Source organism: Panthera onca, assembly GCF_046562875.1.
Source record: "Panthera onca isolate mPanOnc1 chromosome E1 unlocalized genomic scaffold, mPanOnc1 haplotype 2 h2.Chr16_ul_5, whole genome shotgun sequence".
In the NCBI taxonomy this organism is placed as follows: Eukaryota; Metazoa; Chordata; class Mammalia; order Carnivora; family Felidae; genus Panthera; species Panthera onca.
In genome coordinates, this window is record NW_027675819.1 from 361,545 (window position 1) to 387,744 (window position 26,200).

A 26,200-nucleotide genomic window follows, 5' to 3' on the forward strand; every position below is an offset into this window, starting at 1 on the left:
GGGGCTCAAACTCACAAACTGTGAGATCATGACCTAAGCCAAAACCGAGTCGGACACTTAACCGACTGGGCCATCCAGGCGCCCCTTAAAATTTAACAATATAGATAACCCCAATCACAAGCATTTAAAACTGCCTGTGTGCTTTAGTCAAACTACAAACTATCAGAAATAGATATTTCAAGAAATATGTTACAAAACCAAATAGAAATTATTTTTCAACAAGCATTAAATGGTTTTCTTGCACAGCATATGTTACTGTTTCCTTACATCAGTGTGAAAAATGAAAATTATAGTTGCACTATAATTCCAAGGCAACTTGCTTGTAATTGATCCCGGTGGTCATTACATGGCTGTCACTATAGAGTTCAGACTACACAGGCCAAGAGTTAGGGGATTACAAATATGATTTGATATATAGCTTTTCATTTCATTTTCACATAAAGTCCTCCATTTTACCCAGATATGTAGTCATCAGTTACCATGAAGTAAATAAAACACAGTGTACCTACAAAATTTCACCATAAAAGGTCTCAGTGTGTGTTCACATAATCCTTTTATGACGTCATGCACCGTCATGTTTTTTAAAAATGCACGTTATTTAAGGAATGGAAGACCCAAAGGCAAAGATGATGAGTGTGCCATAAAGTACTTCAACCCCACACTGTCAATGCTCAATACATTTTAAATAGCAAAAAGTGAAGTTGCAAATTCTAGAGTCTTACCCTATAAAGTGATAATGCTAATAATTTCGATATTCATCCCATCTCCTGTGAATTAAAGGTTTTCTTAGATGCCTGCCAAGTATCCTGTTAGTTGGGTTTCTTTCCCTGTGATTTTGATCTAGTACTTCTTTTAGTTTTTCATGGGAATTTGTGGCTGTGAGGGAACCAGAAGCCTCTGATCACTTAATTTGGAAAATGGATCAAAAGTGCATTTTCATTTTGTGTGGGTAGATATTTGGTTCTCTTAATATACCCGCCAAGCTGTATTCATAATCTTTTAGTAACTGAGATGATTTAACTGCAAACTTAGTAAGCCAGAAGGACAGGTAAGTGACTTCTTAAGTCAGTGGTTCTCAAACTTGAGTAAGCAGCAGAATCACAGGGAGGGCTTTGCTGAAACAGAACACCGGGCCCGGCCCCATCTCAGATTTTCTGAGTTAGTAGCCCTGGGGCGTGGCCTGTGCATTTTTATTCCTAACAACTTCCCAGGTGATATGGAGGCTGCTGGTCCTCAAACCACATTTTGAGACCCAATTCCTTAAATAAAAGTTGGGCATTTTTCCCCCTAAAGCTGGGCATTTAAATGATCCTGTCAATAATCTGCCATCAAGCCTTTATTGTACTGATTTATGCCTCCTGCAAACAAAACCTAGGCCAAACTGACAGTCTGTTCTATTGAGATTGCACAAGTTCCTAAAAAATCCCCAATTAAAAGACAAAAAACTCCAACTCTTAGAACAGCAATAACCTACTCAGTTTGAAAACATTATGAAAGTCTAAAGAAACGCTCTGGGTTCTGGAGTAAACTTCAGTCCCCGTGGTGGTCATCATTTGGTTACATTTGGAAACAGGCTTGTTCTAAAATAATCATTTTTGAGGCGATGACATTTACTCTTTTCACCCAAAGAAAACAGAAATAACAACACAGGAAGAACTGGGCAGCCTTAGGTCAATTCTTTTTGGAAAGCACATTTAATTTACTGTTGCACAATTCAAACAGAGGGGGTGGTTAGGAAGTCAGGAAGGCACTTAAGTCATTTCAACCAGGAATACCTAACAAAGAGAGGGATCTTGAAATCATGGATGGTCTAGGAATATCTGAGAGAGAAAGAAGGGATTCGTTATGTGACAACTTGTCAGGAGCATCCCAAGCTTCCCATTACTATCCACACACCCTGAGACTGAACATACATTCTCTCCAGATGAGCTGAGCACAAATAAATAACTTCTTTGGGCTGTGCTGATACCAAAATACTATTTAGATGTTCACCCTACGTGATGCCCAAACTGACTGCCATTTGCTGTCTTGCGAACGCAGCTACAGGTTCTCCCCGCATACAAAGAGTATTGGTCTTTTTTTTTTTTTAATCTTTATTTATTTTTGAGAGAGCGTGAACAGAGAAGGAACAGAGAGAGAGGGAGACACAGAATCCGAAGCAGGCTCCAGGCTCTGAGCTGTCAGCACAGAGACTGATGTGGGGCTGGAACTCACGAAATGTGAGTTCATGACCTCAGCCAAAGTCAAACACCTAACTGAACCACCCGGCGCCTTTTTAAAGCCTAGGAGTCTCTTTCCAGAAGCTCAAAGAGTCCTACTGATTTTTTCATCCTTTAAATATATGTTCTTCCTCCTTTGATATAGTGTCTTCATATAAACCATCTTATCTAAAGAAAAGGTCCAACTACTGCTTTAATGGACTCTTGTCTCAGTAGCCAAAGGGTATAGTTAGGTTCTAAACTTCTGGGATTCATTATCGACCCTCCCCTCCCCCATTTACCCCTCTACTGTACTACCATCCCTTTCAGTAAAGAGTAATCCATGGGTGAGACAAGGCTCAGTCATTTGCCCTACTCCTAATTCCAAGGCTTATTCTCAGTGTTAACACACGAATACAGAATACACATTTCAGCTACTTCTTAATGGATTCCTCTCCCTTATATGTGGATGCAAACGTGTGCAAAGTGAGCTAAGGAATAATAAACTAAGTGGAGCTTAAGTGCTACATTAGGAAATGTGACTGCTAACAAACATTGGAGAAGGGGCTCTAAGAGAGGACAGAATGAGGCTTTTTCATTGAGAAAGGTGATGTGGAATGACATCTGCTCTTGCAAAAGCTGGTCTCTCAGATCTCCCAACTTAACAAAAAAAGTAGTATCAACATCTCATGGAATCTTGACTGTATGTCTGATGCCACAGTAAATCCCAGCATCTCAGATTATCAATATTGAAAGACACCTTCCAGACTGGCTGGTCCAAACTATCATTTTTCAAACTAGAAAACTGAGCCCCGAAGGGAAGGAAGAGAGGCTTGCCTTAATTAAGGGTAAAACTTCCTCAGCTGCAACAATGAGGCCAGGACTTACATTTTCTGATCGTCAGACCACTGTCTATAGCTCTTTCCTTTTTCTTGATGAATGGGGGGTGAGGGTGGTTGTTAATGTTTAGACCAATGTGAACACCAAGGAAGCAACTGCTAGGAGAAAAGAACCACTTGTACCCCTCCTGCTCAGAATGGCCCAGCATGCCCGTGGGGCCATCCCCACAGGCTCCCAGGATGAGAGAGCCCCTACAGATCCAGCAAATGGGCAGCAACTCCCTATGAATGATGCCAAGTGGGAGGGTCTGTATCCATCCCAAGTCTATGTGGGGTTGTTTGTTTGTTTTTAAATATGCTCCTTCCTCCTCAAATAAAACTACAAAATATAATGCAAATGTGTTTCTGTACATGTTCCTTTAGATTAAGCAAGCCTCATCATGGTTTCAGGTGACCCAATGAGAAAAATAAAATAAAATTGCACTTGTGGCCTCTCAGATTAAAGACTGAGTTAAAATGAGGTTGCCCAGCCCATAGGAGAATAGGCCACACACGCTGATACAACTGGCCCATCATTCTAAATGTGGCACATATGCCCAGCAGACTCAGAGACCCATGGGAATGATTCCTTCACAAGACAGCCAAGAGGTAGATAAGTGCAATCAGCCCCATGGATGGATGTAGCACACAGAAGCACCAGATTGGGTGTAGGGGCGGGGGGGTGCCTTGGACAAGGGGCAGAGGGCCTGAAGGGTGGGGCCAGATCTCTGGCTCTCATCACAGCACTCTCCCTGGGAGGAAAAGCGTCCGGTCATGAAAGAAATTCCCAGTATGTAGCAAATGTCTACAGCAGTGAGAGTGTAGACGTAGCAGGTAAAGAGGTGATGCTGGTCTAAGGGTAACACGCGTCCTCCAATCGAACTTCTAGGGTGGGGTGCCAAGGAGACAAATGTGAAGGGTGATGATTATGAACTGGGGGACTCTGGCACATTCATCCAGGCCATGCATGACCCCTGAGTGGCCTTCCCATCCTCACTCCCAACAGAATTGCTGGCAAGGGCTCCCCTTGTGAGAGAACCATACTGGATTGAGGGGACAGCAAAAGACATAGGCAACTCCGATGGCTGCTCTTGCTTCTGATTTCTCCGTCAGCCTGAGGGAAGGCAAAGGAGATCAAAGTCCAGATGACACGACAAGGCTGCGGAGCCCAGCATTTGCTATCAGAGCTGCTGAGCGTCGGACCCAAGAACCGTCAACTCAAGGCAGAGTCAAGGCCCCTTCCTCTGGAACGAGAGGCTCAGCCCTGCCCTTCTCTTCGGGAGAAATGGCCGGAAAAGGAAAGCTGGCTTCTCAGTGAGGTAATGAACAGTACCTGCTCAGCTACGTGGGTCACCCTAAGGTTAAGCAGGAAGGATCCCTGAAGGAGGCATTCTGCGGACAAAGGCTGAGGAGCTCCACGTGTCTGGACACACCTCAAGTTTTAAATTACACACTCCCCCACATGCAGCACACTCACGCGCACACACGCACAGAGACCCACACCTCCACATACTGACATTCTTGTAACCCACCCCACTCCCAGCCCCCGATCCTGCCCCACGGATTTCGTTCCCTGTAAACATGACAGCAGATGTGTCCACAATTCTGGGACAGCCTGACAGTGAACTGAGGATGACTGCTTGTCATTAAGTGCCCCGGTAGGTGATGTTGGTGAAGGTGGATGTGGCCTCTTTATACAGTGGGTTGTTGGCCTGCGGAGAGAACAGAAATGTGTCTTACAGTGAATTCCTCAATTGTTCCCTGCCCTCAATGATTACATTTCGCCTGAAGAGTTTACCCAAGACACCTTTCTCCGGGCTACACCATCCATGAATCGCTTAATGCTCATTGTAACCCCATATTCGCTCCTGAGATGGGAGTGGGTAGGAAATAAGAGGAGAGAGAAAGTGGAATGCCATTGTGCTGCTGTTTCGAAGGGGTTGAATTCAACCCATTACTTTTTGGTGATCCCCAAACACCTCAGTACCACTTGTAGCCAGTATCTATTTCCTGCTTCTCTCCTGAACTCTCTCTTTTGCCCTTCTCCAATTTTTTTTTTCTTTTGTTGTGACTATGCTGGCGGATGCGGGCAGAGACGAGAAATGTAGCAGGTGGTAGCTGAAACAGAGAGGATAGCTTTCACTCAAAATAATTTTAATTTGTTCTCATCTCATCCTTCCAAGCGCTACCCACTGTCATGTTAGCAGGAAAAAATAAGACCCTCACTGGGTTGCCCAAATTATTTTCTAACAAAAAGTGATAAATCCCATAAGATCTGGCCGTCTTTAGGAGTCCCATTTCAAGAAATACAACACATTCTCATGTGCCGCTGAGATTCCAGATTTCTACACTGTACGAACAGAAACATCTCAAGTTTCTTGGGACCCTTGAGTACCAAGGCCTGAGGTGACCATCAAATGAGAACAAACTTTCAGCCTCCCGCTAGACATTCATGGACTCAAACAGCCATTTTGGAAGGTCCAGAAAAAAAAGTCAGAATGTGGAAGATGAGCCAAAGGAGAACAGAGCAAAATTAAGTATATAGAAAGTTCTCAATAGATGCTTGATTGAATGCAATCAGAATAAATTGCAGAGAGGATATGTTTTAAGAGGCTGGCCCAAAGAGTCATTTCTATCATAACTTGATTCTCTCCCACAATTGGGCAAGCTGTTGAACGTCTCTGTGCTCAGTTTTCTTATCTACAAACTGGCAATAATAACGTTCCCCACCCCCCATCATTTGTCCTGTCTTCCTCAATTAGAGAATATGTTTCCTTTTGATTATGTCAGTGTCCAGAGCAGAGCTGGGCCCTACCTGTACTCAGTCAGTTCTCACCTATGGGACCTATGGTCACTGTGTGGCAGTGAGAGACTCAGGTGGTTTTCAGGAATAATAAAGACAACAGGACCATCTCCCAATTTCCACAACAGAGACTAACTGGGAAATTATGGTGCTGGCTGAACCTGGCTCCCCTAAGTACCTACTATTTCCAGTTGAGGCTCTCAAACCAATGACTTAAGAAAATGCCCAGCCCCGACTCTTACTGTGTCCCATTTTGCTCTGGCTCGCTCTTCCTCAAATTTAGCAAACTCCTTCCGGTCATGGATGGTGATGAGGAGCTTCCAGATGAGCAGAGTAGCAAGGCCGATGAGCAAAATGGCCCCCATCACTGAGAGTAGGACCACCAGGATGTCAGGACCCTTGGGACACTCTGTCAGGAGAGAGCACAGAGCAGGGACGTTGTAAAGGCAACCTGACCAAGTAAGAAATTACTAGAAATCTCTCTGAGGGAAACAGGGTTTACAAAATAAATCAAAATTTTTAAAGGGGGGGGGGGAGCACCAATATTTAAGACAGCAATAATCTGTCCTGAGTAGTTTAAATTAGAGGTCATAAGCAGGTCACCCCCGGTAGAATCTAACCTACTCAAGTGTTTATTAAAAAGTTGATTTTATGTTAACTCTACTGGATTTAAAACAAAAGCTTGATTAAATTTTTATTTTGTTGGCAGCATGGAATAATCAGGAGATTATCCCCCTAAAACTTCAGATTCTTCTTCTTCCCTTTAAAAACATGAATAAATAGAGGCGCCTGGGTGGCTCAGTCGGTTGAGCGTCTGACTTCGGCTCAGGTCATGATCTCACACTTTGTGGGTTCGAGCCCCGCATCAGGCTCTGTGCTGACTGCTTGCTCAGAGCCTGGAGCCTGCTTCAGATTCTGTGTCTCCTTCTCTCTCTGCCCCTCCCCTGCTCACGCTTTGTCTCACTCTGTTTCTCAAAAATAAATAAAAGTAAAAAAAATTTTTTTAAACATAAATAAAAAGGTCTGGAAACACTGCACCCACAGGGCAGCTCTGGTTAGATGTGAGTAGCTGCTGTCCCCTTTAGATGGGACACATTTTCTAGTTTGCCAGACTTGTCACCACCCTCTTTTCTCCACTAAACAGAGGCAACATGTTAACTTGTCATGGAGGCTGTGCTACTGTGGGTTCTGGAGCTAGACCGCCAGGGTTCGAATCCTGGCTGACAACTTACTTTGCTATGTGACCTTTGATAAACTATTTAACCTTTCTGGGTGTCTGTTTCCTATCTCTCCATGTTTAAAATGGAGAAAGTAATAGCACTGAATTCCAAAACTTATGAAGCATAGTTAAGTTAAATATATACTTTTAAAAATTGTTTTTAACGTTTATTTATTTTTGAGAGAGACAGAGCATGTATGGGGGAGGGGCAGAGAGACAGGGAGACACAGAATCCGAAGCAGGCTCCGGACTCCGAGCTGCCAGCACAGAGCCCAACGCGGGGCTCGATCTCACGAACTGTGAGATCATGACCTGAGCTGAAGTCGAACACCCACTGCGCCACCCAGGCACCCCAACTTATTTATTTTTTTAAGGATTATTTCTTTTTTAGAGAGAGAGAGAGAGAGTGCGCATGAGTGGGGGAGGAGCAGAGAGAGAGGGAGACACAGAATTTGAAGCAGGATCCAGGCTCTGAGCTGTCAGCACAGAGCCCAATAGGGGCTTGAACCCACGAACTGCAAGGTCGTGAGCTGAGCTGAAGTAGGACGCCTAACCAACTGAGCCACCCAGGCATCGGGCTCCATGCTGATCATGAAGCCTGCTTGGGACTCTCTCTCCCTCTCTCTCTGCCCCTCTCCCCAACTCGTGCATGCTCTCTCTCTCTCTCTCTCTCTCTCTCTCTCTCTCCCACAAAATAAATATTTAAAAAAAAAGAAACCTGTAAAAATAAACAAATAAGTTAAATATATTTAAAGAACTCAGAACACTGCCTAGCACAGACTCAGTGCTCAATAACTATCAGCTACCATTATTACTCGTGTTCTTGTTACACCTGTTTTCACTAATTTATTTACCTAGCTCCTTAGGCATTTGTATTTGTTTCTCTGGTTTGGATATGTACATCTCTGAGGGCTGGGAACCTAATGTCCTTGTTAGCACAGAGACCAGGAAGCCTGCCAACCCAGACAATATTTTGGGTTCCTTCCCAAAATATTTCGTCATCTTTAATCCTAACCCTATCGAAAGCCGACTTCCTGTTCAACCCTAGTCAACAACCAACACAGACAGAGGTGCATCACCCCTCTGAAGACCAAGCTGACTGTGCTCTGCAGAGCTCTGCTTCCCATAAACCACAGGTGTCTGATGGGTGACCTCACTCCAGTAACTTCTCAGGTGTTATGTAATTAGGTGTTTGAATATACGGGTATTGATGGGTCTGGAGAGGTGGTCATGCCTACTTTCCACACTGTCTCCCACCTTCTTCTCTAAACATACACCCTATGCTCACCACACATGACCCAAAAACAACCACCGATGCAGACCCAAGCTGGCTATTTCCCAAGCTACCAAATTATAACCTGTCTATAATTAAAGGAGCATCTGGAGAGAGGCTGTGAGGTTCCAGTGTCTGAGTTCCCAGGAGTGAAGGGCACCAGCTTTTCCGGGAACAACAATTATGAATTCTTGGGAAGAGAGGGCTGACCCTCAAACCTCAGAGTGAAATCTCTTCAATTCTGCATGTCAGTATGGGCAGGACAAGTAGAATGTCAAGAGGTCTTCAGGCAAAAACATCTATTAAGCATTTGTCCTGAAAGGAGTAGATGGCAGGATTCCCGGAAGAAGATGATGAGATCAGCTAGTCTCTAGAGAGCTCTCTCAGCCACGGTGATGAGGACCCATCGTGGAGACCCAAGGTCAGGAAAGACTGGGCAGGGCTGGCAGGTTTGACAAAAGCACAGGAAATCCAGTTAAACTTGAATTTCAGATAAACAATAATTTTTCAGCCTAAGTAGGTACTAAATGTTGAATGGGACATATTGTATTCGACGAGGCAACTCTATCTGGGAGTGATAAGGACCCAGCTCAGCGGAGCCCACTCCACATAGTAGGCTGAACACCACCCAGTCAAGGCCAAGCCCTTTGGCAGTGCTGTCTCTACTGCCTTGCAGTGGCCCAGCCCTTCAGGGAGACCATCCGCAAAGGCATGAGTTGGGGAAGAGAATGAGAATAATCCCCTCCTATGCTCTGGGACCTCAGATGACACATTCTGCACAAAGCCAGAACCCCTGAAAATAGTTGGGGGCGGTAGGTGAGAAGAGAGGTCAAATTCAGAATTCCAGGGCAACAAGATAGGGAATATGGGTCTGGGGTCCCATCTCCTCATGTGGAGGATGGAATCTACATCAGAAAAGCTACTCCACCCCCCACCCTGGGGGGTTATTTGTACCAGCTCAGGTTATCACCATCTTTCTGCCCCATAATTCCAAGTAGTGGATTCCATCTAAGAATATCAAGCCAAAAGATTTTGGTGTTACAGCAGAAGCACCTGCAAGGATTGTTATAGCAGAGATGAAGTAACGTTAAACCCCAAAGCAAGAACGTACTGCCCTTCAAAAATGAGAAAGCACAAAGGTGCAAATAGGGCGGGTGTGGAAAAATCCATGAAACGTGTTAACACAGGTGGGCGGGAAAGTGTGAGGGGTCATGGCCAAATAATCCACATGTGCTCCCCCACAGATACATACCCAGACTCTGCCCTCTCCCCTTCCCATGTCAGCTTTCCCTTGAGTCGCTAAATAAAATTAAGGTCATACCCTTTCCTTTACCTTCCTTCTCCCTTCTGAAGGGTGAGAGCCCTGGGAAAGGCAGGTGAACAATATCACGGTAGGGGGCGCCATGCTCTCCGGTACCCATGCAGCCAGCAACACCCTGGCTGACCCGGATGTAGTAGAGCTTCTTTCCACTGTCACCCGCTTCCTTCTCCAAGCAGCCAAAGTTCTCCGAGCAGGTTATCAACATGTATGCAAGCCTGCCTGTCAACTCGAATAATCAGTCCTAGTAACTCATTCAAAACCCGTTTACTAAGTATCTTCTCTGTAGATGACTGAGCCAAGTATGGAGATATAACGATAGATAAGACAGATGGTTCGTGTGTTCGTGGGGCACGTGATCTACTGAGGGAGATGGGTGATTAAAGAAGCAAGTTAATGGTGGAATGAAGGCCCATCTAAGGGAAACACAGCTGCTCTGGGACTCAAACAGGAGCACCCAACCGAATCAGAAGAAAGGATGATGGAGGAGGTCTGAGAAGGCTCACTAGGGGAAGTGATGTGTCCAAAGCAGAGGCACTCAAATATTGGGGCGTCTCACAACTGCCAGGAGCACTATTCAAGAACACAGAGGCTGGGGACACCTGGGTGGCTCAGTCGGTTAAGTGTCTGACTTTGGCTCAGGTCATGATCTCACAGTTCATGGGTTCGAGCCCTGCGTTGGGCTCAGAGCCTGGAGCCTGCTTCGGATTCTGTGTCTCCCTCTCCCTCTGCCCCTCCCATCTTTCTCTCGACTCGTGCTCCATCTTTCTCTCAAAAAATGAATGAACATTTAAAAATGTAATAAAAAATCAAATAAAAAGAACATAGAGGCTCATGGAAGCAGCATGGGGCTCAGGACTCTCGATTTTTTAGCAAGGGGAACATAGAAAAGTTGGAGACCCACTTTCCTAAAGCAGGGGCCAGCAAGCTATTGTCTGGGAGCCAAATGTGGCTTGCCACCTGTCTTTCTAAATATACTTAGGCTTGTGCATTAAATATAGACTATGGCTGCCTTCCTGTTACAATGGCAGAGTAGTCATGGCAGAGACCACAAGGCCCACAAAGCCTAAAATATTTATTTTGAGACAGAGAAAGCACGAGTGGGTGAGGGGCAGAGAGAGAGAGAGAGAGAGAGAGAGAGAGAGAGAGAGAGAGAATCCCAAGCAGGCTCCACACTGTCAGTGCGGAGCACAATGTGGGGCTCAAACCGATGAACCATGAGATCATGACCTGAGCTGAAATCAGGAGTCACACACCTAACCAACTGAGCCGCCCAGGTGCCGCCAAAGCCTAAAATATTTAACCCCTGGCCCTGAACAGAAAGTGTTTGCTGGACCCTGGTCTGAAGGAGGATTTGAAGAAATTTCTACAGCTGTAGGAATCAACTGACGAGCAACCAACTGACTTAGTCTCTGCCTTCAGACATTGTTCCTTCACTCATAGAAGCTCCTGTCTACCCCCCGCCTTGGCACAGCCCTTGTCCCTCAGCAGTATCACTATCAATTTACATGTCCCTCTCCCCCTGGCCTGTGAGTGCCACATCTGCTTGATTTATTGTTATATTCCCAGCACCTAGTCTACTGGCTGATATACAATAAGTACTCGAAAATATTTTCTAGTGATTCATCGCTTCGTCTGTTGTGTAAGAGAAAGGAAGGAGACGGGGGTGGTAAGGGGAAGAGAGCTAATCTACTACACTGGATGGCGACAAACCTGTGGTTGGTCTGTGTATGACGGATGAGCTCCTCCTGCTTCCAGAAGGCTGTGAGAGCAAGCACTATCTTTTCAGTGCTCAGAACACCTTGGCTTGGTGCCTCAAAGCCAGTACTGTGTCTCATGGTGACCCTGGTAAGGTCAACACCTCAAAGCATCAGGCCTTCCTCTGAAGCAGCGAACAGGTTGCCCTTGGCAACCACCTGACCTTAAGTGGAGCGGATGCTGAAGAGTCCCAGACTTTAAATTCCTCACTTCTTAATACTGTCACCTCAAAAAAATGCCAGGATGTATTTTGTCCCTTCGTGGGATCCATATCTACCTTCTTCCTTTCCTTACTCACCTTCTTTTTCTGCCTCCTCAATTAGCAAGTCACTTTCTCACAAAGATTGGTATTTAAATATCTCCCACCCCCAGATGACAGGCCCTAACTTACCACTTGTAAGGTAGTCTTAACTTGGCTGTTCTGTGTAAGAGGCGTAATGGGTGGAAATTGCTGCCTAACGTGGCTCTCCCTCTCCCTATAGGTGCAGTGTCAGGGGCCCTGGCGGTTCACGTACCTGGCTCCTCTACCACATAGAGAATGGACTTTCCACTGGAGTCTTCATAGTACTGGAATCTGACAACACAGTCATCTTCATTCTTGTACGTGCAGTTCACTGCATCCTTGCCAGTATCCTCTGAGGAAGGGGAAAATATGGGAGAGTGAAAAACAAGGCAATTCCTGGAAGACGGGGCCATCCCCAAACCCCAGTCATGGGACTTCTGAGAAAGTATGCAACAGGAAACCCTATGCCTGACATTAGGCAAGATGCCTAGACTTGAGATGGCTGTTGTGCCTGGCAATTGCCTCTAGATGACCCTCGCTGCTGAATTTTGTCCCTCCCAGACCCTTTTTGGTTCGTATTCCTTCCCTTGGAAGGGACATGACAGAACACATGACACAGTGTGATTCAAAGCCTGGCTCTACCACCTGTCAGCTGCGTAATATTGGGGAAGTTACTTGACCTCATTGGCTCTTTCTTCATCTATGAAAGGAAAAGGATAACCCACCTCACAACACTGGTAGAGAACTAAATGATGTCAAGTGAACAGTACCTAATAGAGAAGGGTGTTCCCTTCCCTCTCTTTCCTTTCCCTCCTGGCTCAACTATTCTCAATAGTTTGTTGGCAAAGCCCTTACATTTCTTCCGTTTCTGCGTCTGATCCAGTGTTCCTCTCCAGAGCCAGCCTCTCTTCTCTGACTCCCATCACTTTTTTGTAGGCTTCACCCCTTCTAATTCTGAAGCCTCTTATTCTGACAGGGAAACTATAGGTGCCCCTCTATCATTTGCACCACGTCCTATAGTGATGCAACCAGACAGGTAAAACTGACACACGATGATGTTAAGCAAATGCACCAAGATCACAACACAAGTACGTGATGGAACAGAACTAAAACAGGAGTCTCAGAGCACACCAGACTTGAACTCAATGATTGTTTCTCGGCCTTTTGGCTAAGATCAAGTGTAGTATCAGACTTGAACTCAATGAGCCGCCCGAAAACTAGTGGTATAAGAGTACAGTGGAAAGAGTAAGGATTTCCAGATTCATTCTAAGCTTAACTTGTTCGGGCAAGTTATGTAGCTTTCCTGAGATTCAGTTTCCTCATCTGCAAAATGAAGATAACAACAGTACCACAGTTCTACTCTACTAGGTGGCTGAGAAAAAGACAAGATCATGTGTATGAAAAGATACTTGCCTAACTTTTATAAGTTACACAATTCCATACAAACAAGCATTTATCTTTATGATTATCATGGCACGGGGGTGGGGGTAAGAGAAATACTTTCAACTAACCTGAGATTCCCCTCTGGTCTAGGTAATAAAAACATCTCACATCTCTCTCAGCAGTCTTGCCCGCCTGAGCTAATCACAGCATACCGATTCTCCTCAGGAGGAAAAGCCGTCTCTTCAAACTCAATCCCCAAATCATGCCCCTCACCCCCCCCCCCCACCAGCCCCACTTCTGATATTAGCCAAAGGATCCAGAGAGCTGACCCTTTTCTGTAACACCCCAAGCCAGAAGCCGACTGACTGGCTGTGTCTCACTGTGGCTCTCACTGAAAACATGTTTCCTGCCTTCGTGAGAGACAGCTATCTCAGGAGAGATTGCCATCTCCCTAGACCAACCAATGCCTAGCTGACCCAGATAACATCAGATGTGCTGACAGCAACAAAGATTATCCCCTTTTTGGTCAAGGTGAAATTCAAACTACAGGGGCGCCTGGGTGGCGCAGTCGGTTAAGCGTCCGACTTCAGCCAGGTCACGATCTCACGGTCCGTGAGTTCGAGCCCTGCGTCAGGCTCTGGGCTGATGGCTCAGAGCCTGGAGCCTGTTTCCGATTCTGTGTCTCCCTCTCTCTCTGTCCCTCCCCCGTTCATGCTCTGTCTCTCTCTGTCCCAAAAATAAATAAACGTTGAAAAAAAAAAAAAATTTAAAAAAAAAAAAAAAAAAAAAAAAAGAAATTCAAACTACAATGACTGCAGGCAAGAGTTTTGCTCACCACTGTATTTTTATCTGTCTTATTCTAGGAAGGGCTCCAGAGAGCCAAAAAAGGCTACAGCATTATGATTTTAGCTAAAATCCATAAGGGTGAAGGTTTCCCTCCAAACCAGCAGAGCAGTATGCCTGGGCATTGCTGAACACTCTCAGTTAAGTAAACTCAGTAAATGGTTACTAGCCTCCTAAACTGACATCACCTAGCCTAGGTTTCTTCATCCGTAAAATGGGATGCATTGTCTTCCTCTCCCTGGGGAGGTCAAGTTAGGGTTGATTTCTACATACTTTAAAAGTTATCTGTAGGGTCTTGCTGAGTCTGTGGGTGCCGGGAAGCAGCAGAATGGGGAGGGACTGTGGAACAAATTAGCAGAGGGCACAAGAGGACTCAGGGAAGCTGGCCTTTATTAAGTGCCTAGTGTGCATCAGGTCTGTACAACATGCCTTTGAGGCAGGGATTACTCTTCCATTTTACTGATGAGACATAGACACGTTTTGGGATCAACTGAAAACTTCAGCAGCCGCATATGTGCACAATTCTAAGACATGCTGAGCTTACTGAGCTCCTTCACAGGCTCAATCTCATCACGACAGTAACGGCTGCAGGTATTTTCTTTATGTAGGTCTCCTCGGTCAAATTTCTTACACTCCACACACTTCCTAAAAGAGAGACGACACAGAGATTAAGACAAGGGAGGAGAGGGACGCCTGGGTGGCTCAGTCAGTTAAGCATCCGACTTCGGCTCAGGTCATGATCTCGCCGTCTTCGAGTTCGAGCCCTGTGAGTTTGAGCCCTGCGTCAGGCTCTGCGCTGACAGCTCAGAGTCTGGAGTCTGTTTGAGATTCTATGTGTCCCTCTCTCTGCCCCTCCCCAATTGCACTCTGTCTCTCTCTCTCTCTCTCAAAAATAAAGAAACAAAAAAGACGAGAGAGGAGCAAACCTACGTGTGTGTCAGTCCAGCTCTGACATCCACACACCAGAAAGCTGCCCCACCTTGGAAAACAAACACCGAAACAAAAACCCCTGTAAGACAATTCTGGGGGACCCAGAGGGTCGGGTCTGGAGTTCAGGGGTGGGAGTTCCTCCTCACCCAGAGGCAGGGCCTGGCAGGCAGAAGGCCCCAGTCCCCTCATTAAACTTCTTCATGTCCCATCCGAGAGTGTGACAGGAGGTAAGGCGTGTGCCACTTCGAGGAGCCTTAAAGGCAGAACCGGTCATGTAATCTGGGGACCCAGCACAAAAGAAGATGTCAGGCCCCTTGTTCAAAAATCCCTAAGCATTACAAGACAGTGCCAGCAGAGCGGTAAACCAAGCATGGGGCCCTTCTAAGCACAGGGCTCTGTACAAATGCACAGGTTGCATGCCTATGAGCCCAGCCCTGCTGAAAGTGGCAAGAGAAATGGCAGGAGCTTCCCCTGACCCCAGATGAGTGGAGTTTGTACTAGCGAACATCTCCTGTTTCACAGAATCCTTCATAACTCCAGCCCAACTCTCCCACACGATCGGAACATGAGAACGTTCCCCAGAAGTTCCCTGGTTTAGCCTTCCTCCCAACTCAGGGATTCAGGATGCCATCCCAGGAGAGGGGTTTCTCCAACTGGAGTCCAGCGAGTGCTACTTTGGCCCCTGCATGGTTGGCTCTCCCTCCCTCTTTGCCCAAACTTTTCCGTGGGAAGAGGAAAGCTAGCCTCTTAGCTGCAGCGGACGCCTCCTCCTGAAGCTTTGGTGAGTAAGAACCTGGAGGGTTGGGGATTCTAGCCTGGGGGACCCCCTCCCTCCTTCTAGCACCCGACTGGCTCCAACTCACTTCTCTGCCCACTCACTTCTTAAAGGTGCAGGCGTCAGGGCAGGTGGGGCACTTCTCACAGGTGTCCCCGTAGGAGCCGGGCTGGATGCACTTGCAGCTGCCGCACTTACACTCGCCCCGGCCGCTGCACAGCAGCCCGTTGCTGGACATGCAGGTGTCGGTGCGCGTGGTACAGTTGCAGTAGAAGCCGGTCCAGTCGGAGTCACACAGACAGTCCCCACAGCTGCACTGGCCGTGACCTGAAAGCACACAGCCCGAGGGGGCGGGCAGCAGGTGAGGGGCCCCAACCCGTGGCTCAGCCTGCTCTCCAGCTTTACCCTCATCCACCCTCCTCCCACGGCCACTCATTAACACCCCACGGAAGCGTCACCACCTTCTATCCTTCTAGCCTCATGCTGCTAGCTCTGCCTTGACGCCCTTTCGTCCTGTGATCGCTACCAAACTCCCACTTACCTTTCGAAGCTCAACTCAAAAGTTCCTTCCCCTCCATAACTTTTTCTGACCTCCCCGGAGCAAATTGTCTACTACGTGTTCTCCCAGCACTTACATATGCCTCTATTTTAACCCTCATGACCAGCCCATTTGCTTGCCTATCTGTTTCTCTTTCTAGATTTTGAGCTCCACAGTGAGAGAGGACATATCAATTTGTCCGTCGGCAGGGATTAGCGTAACGTCTGAAATACAGTAGGCATGCAATTAATGTTTCTTTATCCATTTATGCAACAAATATTTATTGAGCTCACACTGGGCACTGGAGATTCGGCAGTGAATGAGACAGGAAAGGTCCCTATTACCGTGGAGCTTGTGTCCTAGTTAAGTTCCTGGGTAGGGTGCCTGGTGGCTCAGTTGGTTAAGCATCTGACTCTTGATTTCAGCTCAGGTCATGATCTCACGGTTTGGTTAGTGAGGTCAAGCCCTGCATCAGGCTCTGGGCTGACAGCCTGGAGCCTGCTTGGGATTCTCTCTCTCCCTCTCTCTCTCTCTCACACACAAAATAAGTAAATAAACATTAAAAAAGAAAAAAAAATCCTGGGAACCACACACACATTCACCAGCATGTGCCCTGTGTTGTATCATCACAGTACTGCAGAGAGCCATCAGCCCTAGTAGGAAAGACCTACTCACTTTACTGCATGAATGTAGGAATGGGAAAGAGAGATTGGGGTAGGGGGTAGATTGGTTAAATGCAGGTGTTAACTCTCAGTGCTACATCCCCCTAATCACTTAACAAGGCTTGAAAACTTGGCTCTCCCAAACTCAGAAGAAAGGGTGACTCATTCTCAAGGATTCCGAATCAGGAAGAAGTGGATGAATAATAAAAATCTGACTGTTAATCAGAGGAAAGGCAGGGAGCCAAGGGGAAGTAACCTCAACGGGTCTCAAAATCATGTCACTGTGTGAGCGGATGGGCCCCAAGATGGTGGAGGAGAGCGAGGTGCATAGGCTCAAACAGACACTAGCTGGCATCTTCTGCTCCCCAGGGACCCCAGTGGGTCTGACTAGAGGCCCTTGGTCAATGAGTCTCTCTGCCAGTGATCCTAGCACCATCCTCTATTCAAGACTCAGACACACCTTTGCTGCCTTGGAAAGAGATGTCTGCTTCTTTCTGGATGGCAAACATAAGGTCAGCTGCCCCAGCTCCAAATATCTGGAGAGTAGAGCCCGCTCCACCCGGAGGCAAAGGGAATGGTCTTGTGTAACCTTTGTCCACCAGTCATTGGCCCAGGTCTGAGGGCAAGACAGCTCCTGTCAGCTGAAGATAATTCCAAGGAAGGGGCAGCTGTGAGCCATTATCAGCAGCCCTAACAGCAGCTGGAGGGGCCCCACAGTGTCTACTACAAGCAGCTTTCAGTGATGGCTCCCGAACAGGGAAAGGCAGACGCCACAGAGGTCTGGCAGCACCCGGAGGCCTCCGCCTCCTCAGAAACCCTTGTCCCATAGTGTTTCCTTTGTGAGGCCAAACAAAGTAACCTTTGAGAAGATGGTCTGCCAGGCCAGCCACGGAGCGAGGCTGGAAGTAGAGTGGCGGGCCGGAGCCGGCAGGCCGAGCCCGAGCCCTGGCAGGGTCAGCCCTCAGAAGGAAGCTACAGTGCGGTAATGTCACAGGACTGGCATCCCTCCAGCAAAAGGGTGGCTGAGCCTGGGTTCACAGCAAAGTCAGAGGAGGAGGGTGAGAAATGAAGAGAGAGTGTAAGAAAGAGGAGGGAAATAGAAAAGAAGGCAGCAGGGGAGGGGTGGAGATGAGGGAGGGGGAGGGGTAAGGGAGGAGCAAGTATTTTAGGTCAGAGGGAATGACCTCTCCCTATAGAGCGTGACTCCCAGGCCGATGTCAGCCCCACTCCTCCCTGCCTTATGAGCCGACCCTTTGTCTGACATCCTACTTCCTCCATGAAGCCACCCAGGCCTCCTCTGTTCACACTGGGTCTCTCTCCAGGAGACTCCTATAACATTCCCCAGGGACAACTCACTTCTTTTCTTTAATTTTTTAAAAATGTTTTATTTATTTTTGAGAGACAGAGTGAGAGTGGGTGGAGGGGCAGAGAGAGGGGAAGACACAGAATCGGAAGCAGGCTCCAGGCTCTGAGCTGTCAACACAGAGCCCAACGCGGGGCTCAAACTCACAAACCACGAGATCATGACCTGAGCCGAAGTTGGACGCTTAACCAACTGAGCCACCGAGGCGCCCCAAGGACGCCTCACTTCTAAGATCTGGCACGTTCTGCCTCATGTTGTGAATTATCCTCAGGTAAGTTAATTAAGGGCAAAACTGTCTTATTCATGCCTCCCTATCCCACAACACTACAGCACAGAACCTGGCTCAGGGGTGTCTGATCAATCTATGCTCATGGATGTCCCTCGGGGAGAAGGATGAGTCCCTCGGGGAGTCCCTCGGGGAGAAGGATGCACTCCCTGATGTTTCCGAAGGAAGTGCTGATAACAGATGACCACAAAAGACCATGCCTCCAGCGGGGAGGGGGAAGGCCAGAGGCTGGGGAAATGGCTAAGTCATAGCATGCCCCCCTCGTGAGCCACTGCTTGCAGCAAAGAACAGACCAGGCCAGCAGCCCAGGGAAGAGACAATGGTGAACTGGTCTACAAACTGAGTGGTCAGGAATCACGCATGCCCCCTGTTCACCCGTGTGGACTGAGCGCCTGGCACAGAACAGGTGCTCAATAAGTGTGTGTCCCTGAGCATCCGTCACTGGGGAGTGTGACGGCAGCACCACAGGATCCAGACCTGCAGCCAGTAGGCACACAACACCCGGGCTGGCAGTGGGGGAGGGAGGCCTCTGAGCTGCTGCCTGGGGTTCCCTCCTGAATTGGGTGGAGCGCATTGCTGACGAGCTGTGCTTGCACCAGTGAGAGGCAGGAAGCAGGCTGCTGAACCCGATGGCTTTGTTTCGCAGCATCGGTGGGGCCAGCAGCTGAAGGAAACACACTCTGCCCGCGGTCCCTCCCACCCTGCCTCATACCAGACCAGGAACCAGGAGGCTTGGAGGACAAGTGGCCCTCCCTCTGTCCCTGGTGCCCCCAAGGGGCTATCTGTAGGCCTCACGTAGGACAACCCTCTTCCCCTCAGCCCCACCCTACTCCCCGTGGTCTCCCACATCAAACTTACCATTCCTTTTGGTACTCTGAATATGATGTAAGTACTATTCACTAGTAAAATGAGCTGAAATGCCTCCCTCACCCTCTAATTCAAACTGCTGTTGGGGGGTCCGTGCCTGATCTCTTTCTCCCCTAATCTCCCTGCTACCATTTTTTTCCAATCTCTGTCAAATTTTGCTGACATGAATAAAGGAAACAATGTTGTAGATAATAAAAAGAAGTCTTTTTTATGTGACTTGGGCATGTTTTAGAATGACATAGATTTATGGGGCACCTGGGTGGCTCAGTCAGTTAAGCCTCCGACTTCAGCTCAGGTCATGATCTTAAGGTTTGTGAGTTCGAGCCCCATGTCGGGCTCTGTGCTGACAGCTTAGAACCTGGAGCCCACTTCGGATTCTGTGTCTCCCTCTCTCTCTCTCTCTCTGCCCCTCCCTCACTCATGCTCTGTCTCTGTCTCTCTCTCTCTCTCTCTCTCTCTCAAGAATAAATAAACATTAAAAAAAATTTTTTAAGTTTTTTTAGAATCAAATTGTTTTTTTAACATTTCTTATTGAGAGACAGAGACAGAGCATGGGCACAGGAGGAGCAAAGAGAGAGGGAGACACAGAATCTGAAGCAGGCTCCAGGCTCTGAGCAGTCAGCACAGAGCCTGACGCAGGGCTGAAACTCACAAACTGCAAGATCATGACCCGAGCTGAAGTAGGATGCTTAACCAACTGAGCCACCAGGTGCCCCCTTTTTAATTTTTTTTTAAAAGAATGACATAGATTTACCTTTCTAATCAAGTTTTCATATACATATATATATATATACATATATATATATATACATATATATATATACATATATATATATATATATATAAATTTTAAAGTTTATTTATTTGAGAGAGAGAGCGAGCTCAAGCAGGAGAGGGGCAGAGAGAGAGGGAGAGAGAATCCTAAGCAAGCTCCACAGTGTCAGGGAGGAGCCCATCGTGGGGCTTAAACTCACAAACCCTGAGATTGTGACCTGAGCCGAAATCAAGAGTCAGTTAACCATCTGAACCACACTGGCAGCCCTTTCTAATCAAGCTTTCTTAAAGGCAGATGTTAAAGTGAACATCTGGTTGGATTAGTTCGGCTCCTTTAAGCCCCATTGCAAAGGAAGCCAATCTCCGCCATAGATTTGATCACCAAAGAAGCCAATTATAATCTGTGTTAATTAACCACACAATACACCCATAAACCAATCCTAAACAACTTGCAAATGTCTTTGATCTCTCTGTCACAAGAGGAATCAAGCCTCAGAGACCATAATCCAGTGAAAACCTATCCCCAGTGCCCCAGGAACTACTCAGGCTGCCTAGTTGCCTCTGCAAGTATTGTCAGCACATACAGACGACATTCACATTAGTTCCACTTGGTCTAGCTGGGGAAGTAGCCTAGGAGCAGTCTTTAGGGCAAGGAAAGACCAGGTTGAGATTTTCCGTGGGCCTCAAGACTTTACTGAATTTTGTAATGAGAAGGACAAAAAGTATCCTGCAGGTAGAAGGAGCCAAAATCGTAACCCCCAGTTTGCAGGCTGGGCCTCTCAATGGCAATCCTTTCCCATGTCTGTGCTGTCCAGCATGCCACGAGCCACGTGGAGCTCCTGAGCAACAGAGGAAATGAATTTTTCATTTTTCATTTATTTTTTAAATTTTTTTAAGTTCATTTGAGAGAGAGGAAAAAAAAAAAAAACCTCCAATGGGGGAGGGGCAGAGAGAGAGAGAGAATCCCAAGCGGGCTCTATGCAGTCAACACCCTGGCAGTGCAGTCAGAGCTTTAACCTACTGAGCCACCCAAGCGCCCCTCATTTTTCATTTAACTTAAATTTATTTAAATTTTATTTAAGTTATAATTCAATGTGACTAATTTACAAATAAATAGCCACACGGGGCTACTATATCTGACAGCACAGATCTAGAATCCAAAACGTTATAGTGCCAATAGCGATAACAAAATAGTGCCAGCATGTAAAAAGAGCTTATGATTTTCCACTCATTGTTCCGAGTGTATTGGCTGTTAAACGTGCTCCATTGCCTTGCTTTTTTACTATTTTCCAAGTCTTGTCATGAAAAGACAAATTCATGTAAAATAATTACTACCAACTTTACTACGCATTCTGATACCATGCAGTTTCCGAATCTGTAACTACTAAAAATCTAATTACCAGCAGCCAGAGATTTTTTTTTTTAACCTAAAAAGGGAGTTGTTCCGCATCCTTGAAATGATCAAGAGCCAGTGATTTAAAGTATTAGCAGGATGGCAGGTGGAAGAAAAGAAAATAACGGTCTTCACCTTCAGGCTCCCCCACTCGTTCCCATGCTCCAGGAGAGCAGAGGCTCCCTTCCGCTGTGTACCCCAGGAGCAAGGACGCGGGGAGCAGAGCGGAATTACAGAGAACCTCCTTCCTGTCTTCTGCCGTTGGAGTGGAAGGACCATCCACTCGGCTCTGCCTGCTGGGCCTTCCTGTGCCCACCTAAGCCCCGGCCTAAGTTTCCAGAGGCTGTGGATGTGCGAGCGAGCGTGCGCGGGTACAGGGGCGGGAGGGTGTGCAGTTTCACTCACCTGAGCACATCTCCCCCTTATAGCGGACGCAGGAGAAGTCATCACACTCGCAGTACTTGCCCGTGATCTTGCCAAAGTCACTGCTGTGGCAGACGCACTGGCCACACAGGCACTCGCCCCGCTGGCTGCAGGCGGGCTGGCCCTCCCGGGGGCTGCACTCTTCCTGCTGCGAGGGGCGGTAGTCCTCTTCGGAGCACTCGCACTGGGACCCCAGCCACCCGGGCCCGCAGCGGCACACCCCACACTCAAAGGTCCCGTTGCCATTGTTGCAGCGGCGGCTGTAAGGCTCAGCATGGGCCTGGCACGCACAGTCACAGTCGAAGGTGACCTGAACGGTGAGGCTGTCTTTGAAGCCTACAGGCTTGATGGTGAAGGACTTCTCCCTCTCCTGCGGGCAGCCTCGCACCTTGGCCTCAATGCTGAAGCTCACCTGGGTGGAAAGGAAGACCGCATTCAAACACAGGCGCACCCTGTTATCACTCCAGCCCTGGAGGGAAAGAAGCCCCGCCCTGCCCCGCCCTGCCCCGCCCTGCCCTGCCCGGGAATATCCAAACTGGGTGTCTCATCCCCCAGCAACCTGGAGTTCCTCAGCCTCCAAATGACCAAGGTCTGCAAAGCAAAAAGAAAAGCCTGGGGACAGTTGTCCAGTTGTATCTGGTTGGGTGCACAGACATAATTTACAGTCAGGAGAGAGGTTGGTTTTGGTTTTTTTTATATATATATCTATTTTTTGGGAGACTGCAAGTGGGGGAAGGGCAGAGAGAAGGACAGAGGATCTGAAGCAGGCTCTGCGCTGACAGACTGACAGCAGTGAGCCTGAGGTGGGGCTCGAACTCACGAACTACAAGATTATGACCTGAGCTGAAGTTGGATGCTCAACCAACTGAGCCACCCAGGTGCCCCTGGATATGTGTGTGTGTGTGTGTGTGTGTGTGTTTTAATTCCACCTGTGAAATAAGCCAGCTCAAGCAGAACAGAACCTGTGATCTTATAAAAATTCTTCTCTGGCCAATGAAGCCAGCTGGACTGATTATACACAAGGTCAGTCAGCCAGACACACAAAGCACTATATGGCACCACACGATGCCACACAGTGACCAAAGGCTCAGGATCTACTGTTTAATTTCCATATAGTACATCATCACTTGTGCAGTCAAACACCTTTCCGGCCAATATTTCTTAGACAGGATATGTGCACATGTTCTAGAATATAGATAGGTGTACGGACAGATGGATGGACCTAGATACAGAAATGATAGAGATACAGGTGATACCGGTGATAGAGATATAGCTATCCCCCTTTCTGCTTCCCTCCCTCTTCACCAACCCCTCCCCCCATCGGCAGAAGCAGAAGAGAACCAGTAAGGAAAGAAAGCCATAGAGGCCACAGAGGGATCTGAGAGGCAAAATGAACATTTGCGTTCTGGAAGTCTATGACAGTGGGTATTTGGTATTTTTGCCTGTTCCATTTGCTGTTGAATCTCCAGCAGCGAATGATGCCTGGCACAAAGTTGGCGCTCAGCAACTATCGGTAGATGTGACTGCCATTTCACATTGTAGAGGAAAGACAGGTATTACCTTAGGGGAGGCTGGAGACTGGGCCAAAGGTAAGAAATATTTTCATTTGCAATCAGCTGTGCATAAACAAACAGAGGTAAGCTAAACGCAAGTTTTTTAAAGATCTCCACGTAGCGGAGAAGTTTAGACAACAGGAGTCAGAGGAAAAGGTTGGCAGCTCCGTTATATCCAACTTGTAATGACCTTCGGGAAGAAGGTGCAGGGGAGGAATGGAAGGGTGCCCACAGACGCTCAGGGGCAAAGGCCAGGGCCAGAGCTGAAGCTTCAGCCCCTGCCCAGCCCAGCCCACCTCACCGTGTCTCCAATCTTGAGTCCGACACAAGACTTGAGCCCAGGGATGACCTCGTTGTTGAGACAGGTGGCGTTGAAGGATAGAGACAGCTCCTCGGGGAGGTCCCGCACTTCCAGCTCTACTTTAGAGCGGATTTTCTGAGCAGAAAGGGGGCAAAAGAAGGTTAAGGAGATGAGCCGAGAGGAAGTAGACAGGAACCAATTCCACCCCAAGTAAAATACCAGGTGGCCATGGACTCACCGCGGCAGTGCTGGGTGCTGGGGTTTGCTTAGAAGCTGCCAGAGGAGAGCATCCTTAGGAGCCTATTTCTTACAATATTTCCTGCCCAAGGTCTGCTCCTCTCTCTCTCTCTGTGCCCCCTGGTGTCTAGTTGAATCTGGGTAAAATCTAAACCAGCCACACCCTCCTGCAAGCCTCAGAGACATGCAAAAAGGGAGGGCTAGCACTGGTCACCTTGGATAGTAGCTTTTTTTACCTAATTTTTAACCAACCTCATCTTCCCCTTGGCTCAGCTCCCTCTTCTCTCTATTGTTGGAGCCCTATCCCTCACCCTGTCCTTCCTCATCACCACCCCCAACCTCTCTTTCCTTTCCACCTTCTCTAAGCTCTTCCACCCACTGCTCCTGACACTCCCTGGCAATTCTTTCTGAGCCATTTCCCTCTCAGAAGGCTGCATTCCTCCCAGTGCTGGCCACCAGCCAGCCTCTAGAAGAATAAGAGGAAGGCAGTGAAGGCTGCATCGTGGACTCACATCCAGGACTCCAAAATCTGCGTTCCCTCCTGGGGAATGCCGAGTGAGGTGGATTCTTAGCAGACCCAACCCCAGTGCGAGACACTTACCCCATAAGCATCAACAATGAGCTGAAGGACGTTGCTGGAATTGGCAGACAGAACCCCCACTGTCGTCCCTGGGATGAGCTCGCTATAGTTCTAGAAGGTAAGACAGAGAGATGTACAAGGCTGACTAAATGAAGAGGGTGATCTCAAAAGCCCTCCCCAAATCAGAATGAGGGTCTTGAAACGAAGATTGAGGGAAGGATGGGATATTTTACTTGTCACTTCCAGGAACAAACCTAGCAGTTTTGCAGCCCTGAGAAAAATTATAAAGAACTTCTCACACCCCTCTCCCCCAATAAATTACTCCCCTCCAGCACCACAAACACCAACACACCCATCCCGTGAGGTTCAAGGTTGGAGGAGAGAGACCATAAAAAGGAACCATTTGCCCCTGGGAATAGGCTGGAGGAGGGGCTTTCCTGGTTGGGAAGCATGGCCCGTGCTAGTGTGCCTGGGTTCCCAGAGACGGCTCCACCCAATACAGACCCCACTCCCGAAATCCCTGAAGGCACAGTCACCTGGTAGAGACTGACTACATTTTCCGTTACAGCGAAGATCAAATTGATGTTTTTCTGGGATAGCTTCTCGGTCATCAGCCCCAGAGAGGGATAATCCTGTAAAATGGGAGGATGTGGAAGTCAGTTAAGAATTCACCTGAATTCTACACCTTAGAACTTGGCTGATTTGGGCTGTGGCCCAGACGGTGGTGGTGCTGAAACCTTTTCACGCCATGATCAGTGTGAGGCAATGGACTAAGTGGCAACACAAACCCAGTTGTGAACTCCAGGGACAGATGAAGAGGCAAAGGCTGGTCAAAGCCAAGCATCTCAGGGCACCTGGCTGGCTCAGTTGGTTGAGTGTCTGACTCTTGATTTTGGCTTAGGTCATGATCTCACAGTTCATGAGACTGATCCCCGCATCAGGCTCTGCACTGACAGCGTGGAGCCTACTTGGGATTCTCGCTCCCTCCCTCCCTCTCTGCCCCTCCCTGCACACTGCGTGTGCTCTCTCTTTCTCTCAAAATAAATAAATAAACATTAAAGAGAACCCAGGCAGCTCAGTTGGTTGACGGGGTCATGATCTCACGGTTTGTGAGTTGAAGGCCCTCATCAGGCTTGCTGCTGTCTGCACAGAGCCCACTTCTGATCCTCTGTCTCCGTCTTTCTGCCCCTACCCCACCCATGCATGCGCACGTGCGCGCTCTCTCTCCCTCTCTCTCTCAAAAATAAATAAAACGTTTAAAATAAATAAGCATAGGGGTGCCTGGGTGGCTCAGTCGGTTGAGCATCCGACTTCGGCTCAGGTCATGATCTCACGGTCCGTGAGTTCGAGCCCCGCATCGGGCTCTGTGCTGACGGCTCAGAGCCTGGAGCCTGCTTCCGATTCTGTCTCTCTCTCTCTCTCTGCTCCTCCCCCGCTCACACTGTCTCTCTCTCCTTCAAAAATAAATAAACATTAAAAAAAATTTTTTTTTGGGGCGCCTGGGTGGCGCAGTCGGTTAAGCGTCCGACTTCAGCCAGGTCACGATCTCGCGGTCCGTGAGT

The 26,200-nt window shown here is 47.8% G+C and overlaps 1 protein-coding gene and 1 pseudogene across 1 annotated transcript; one reads left to right on the forward strand and one right to left on the reverse strand.

Annotated features, from left to right (window-relative positions):
* Positions 1–1,675: 1,675 nt before the first annotated feature.
* Positions 1,676–25,264, reverse strand: LOC145715167 (integrin beta-3-like). The gene is made up of 9 exons (XM_081794828.1): positions 25,175–25,264; positions 24,660–24,749; positions 23,817–23,956; positions 21,950–22,374; positions 15,766–15,988; positions 14,501–14,601; positions 11,963–12,082; positions 6,122–6,288; positions 1,676–4,788 (listed from the first exon to the last, which is right to left on the reverse strand). Exons 1-9 carry the CDS (start codon positions 25,247–25,249, stop codon positions 4,723–4,725), a joined length of 1,407 nt encoding a protein of 468 aa, XP_081650954.1. The 5' UTR covers positions 25,250–25,264; the 3' UTR covers positions 1,676–4,722.
* Positions 12,879–13,033, forward strand: LOC144614427 (U2 spliceosomal RNA; annotated as a pseudogene).
* Positions 25,265–26,200: the final 936 nt, after the last annotated feature.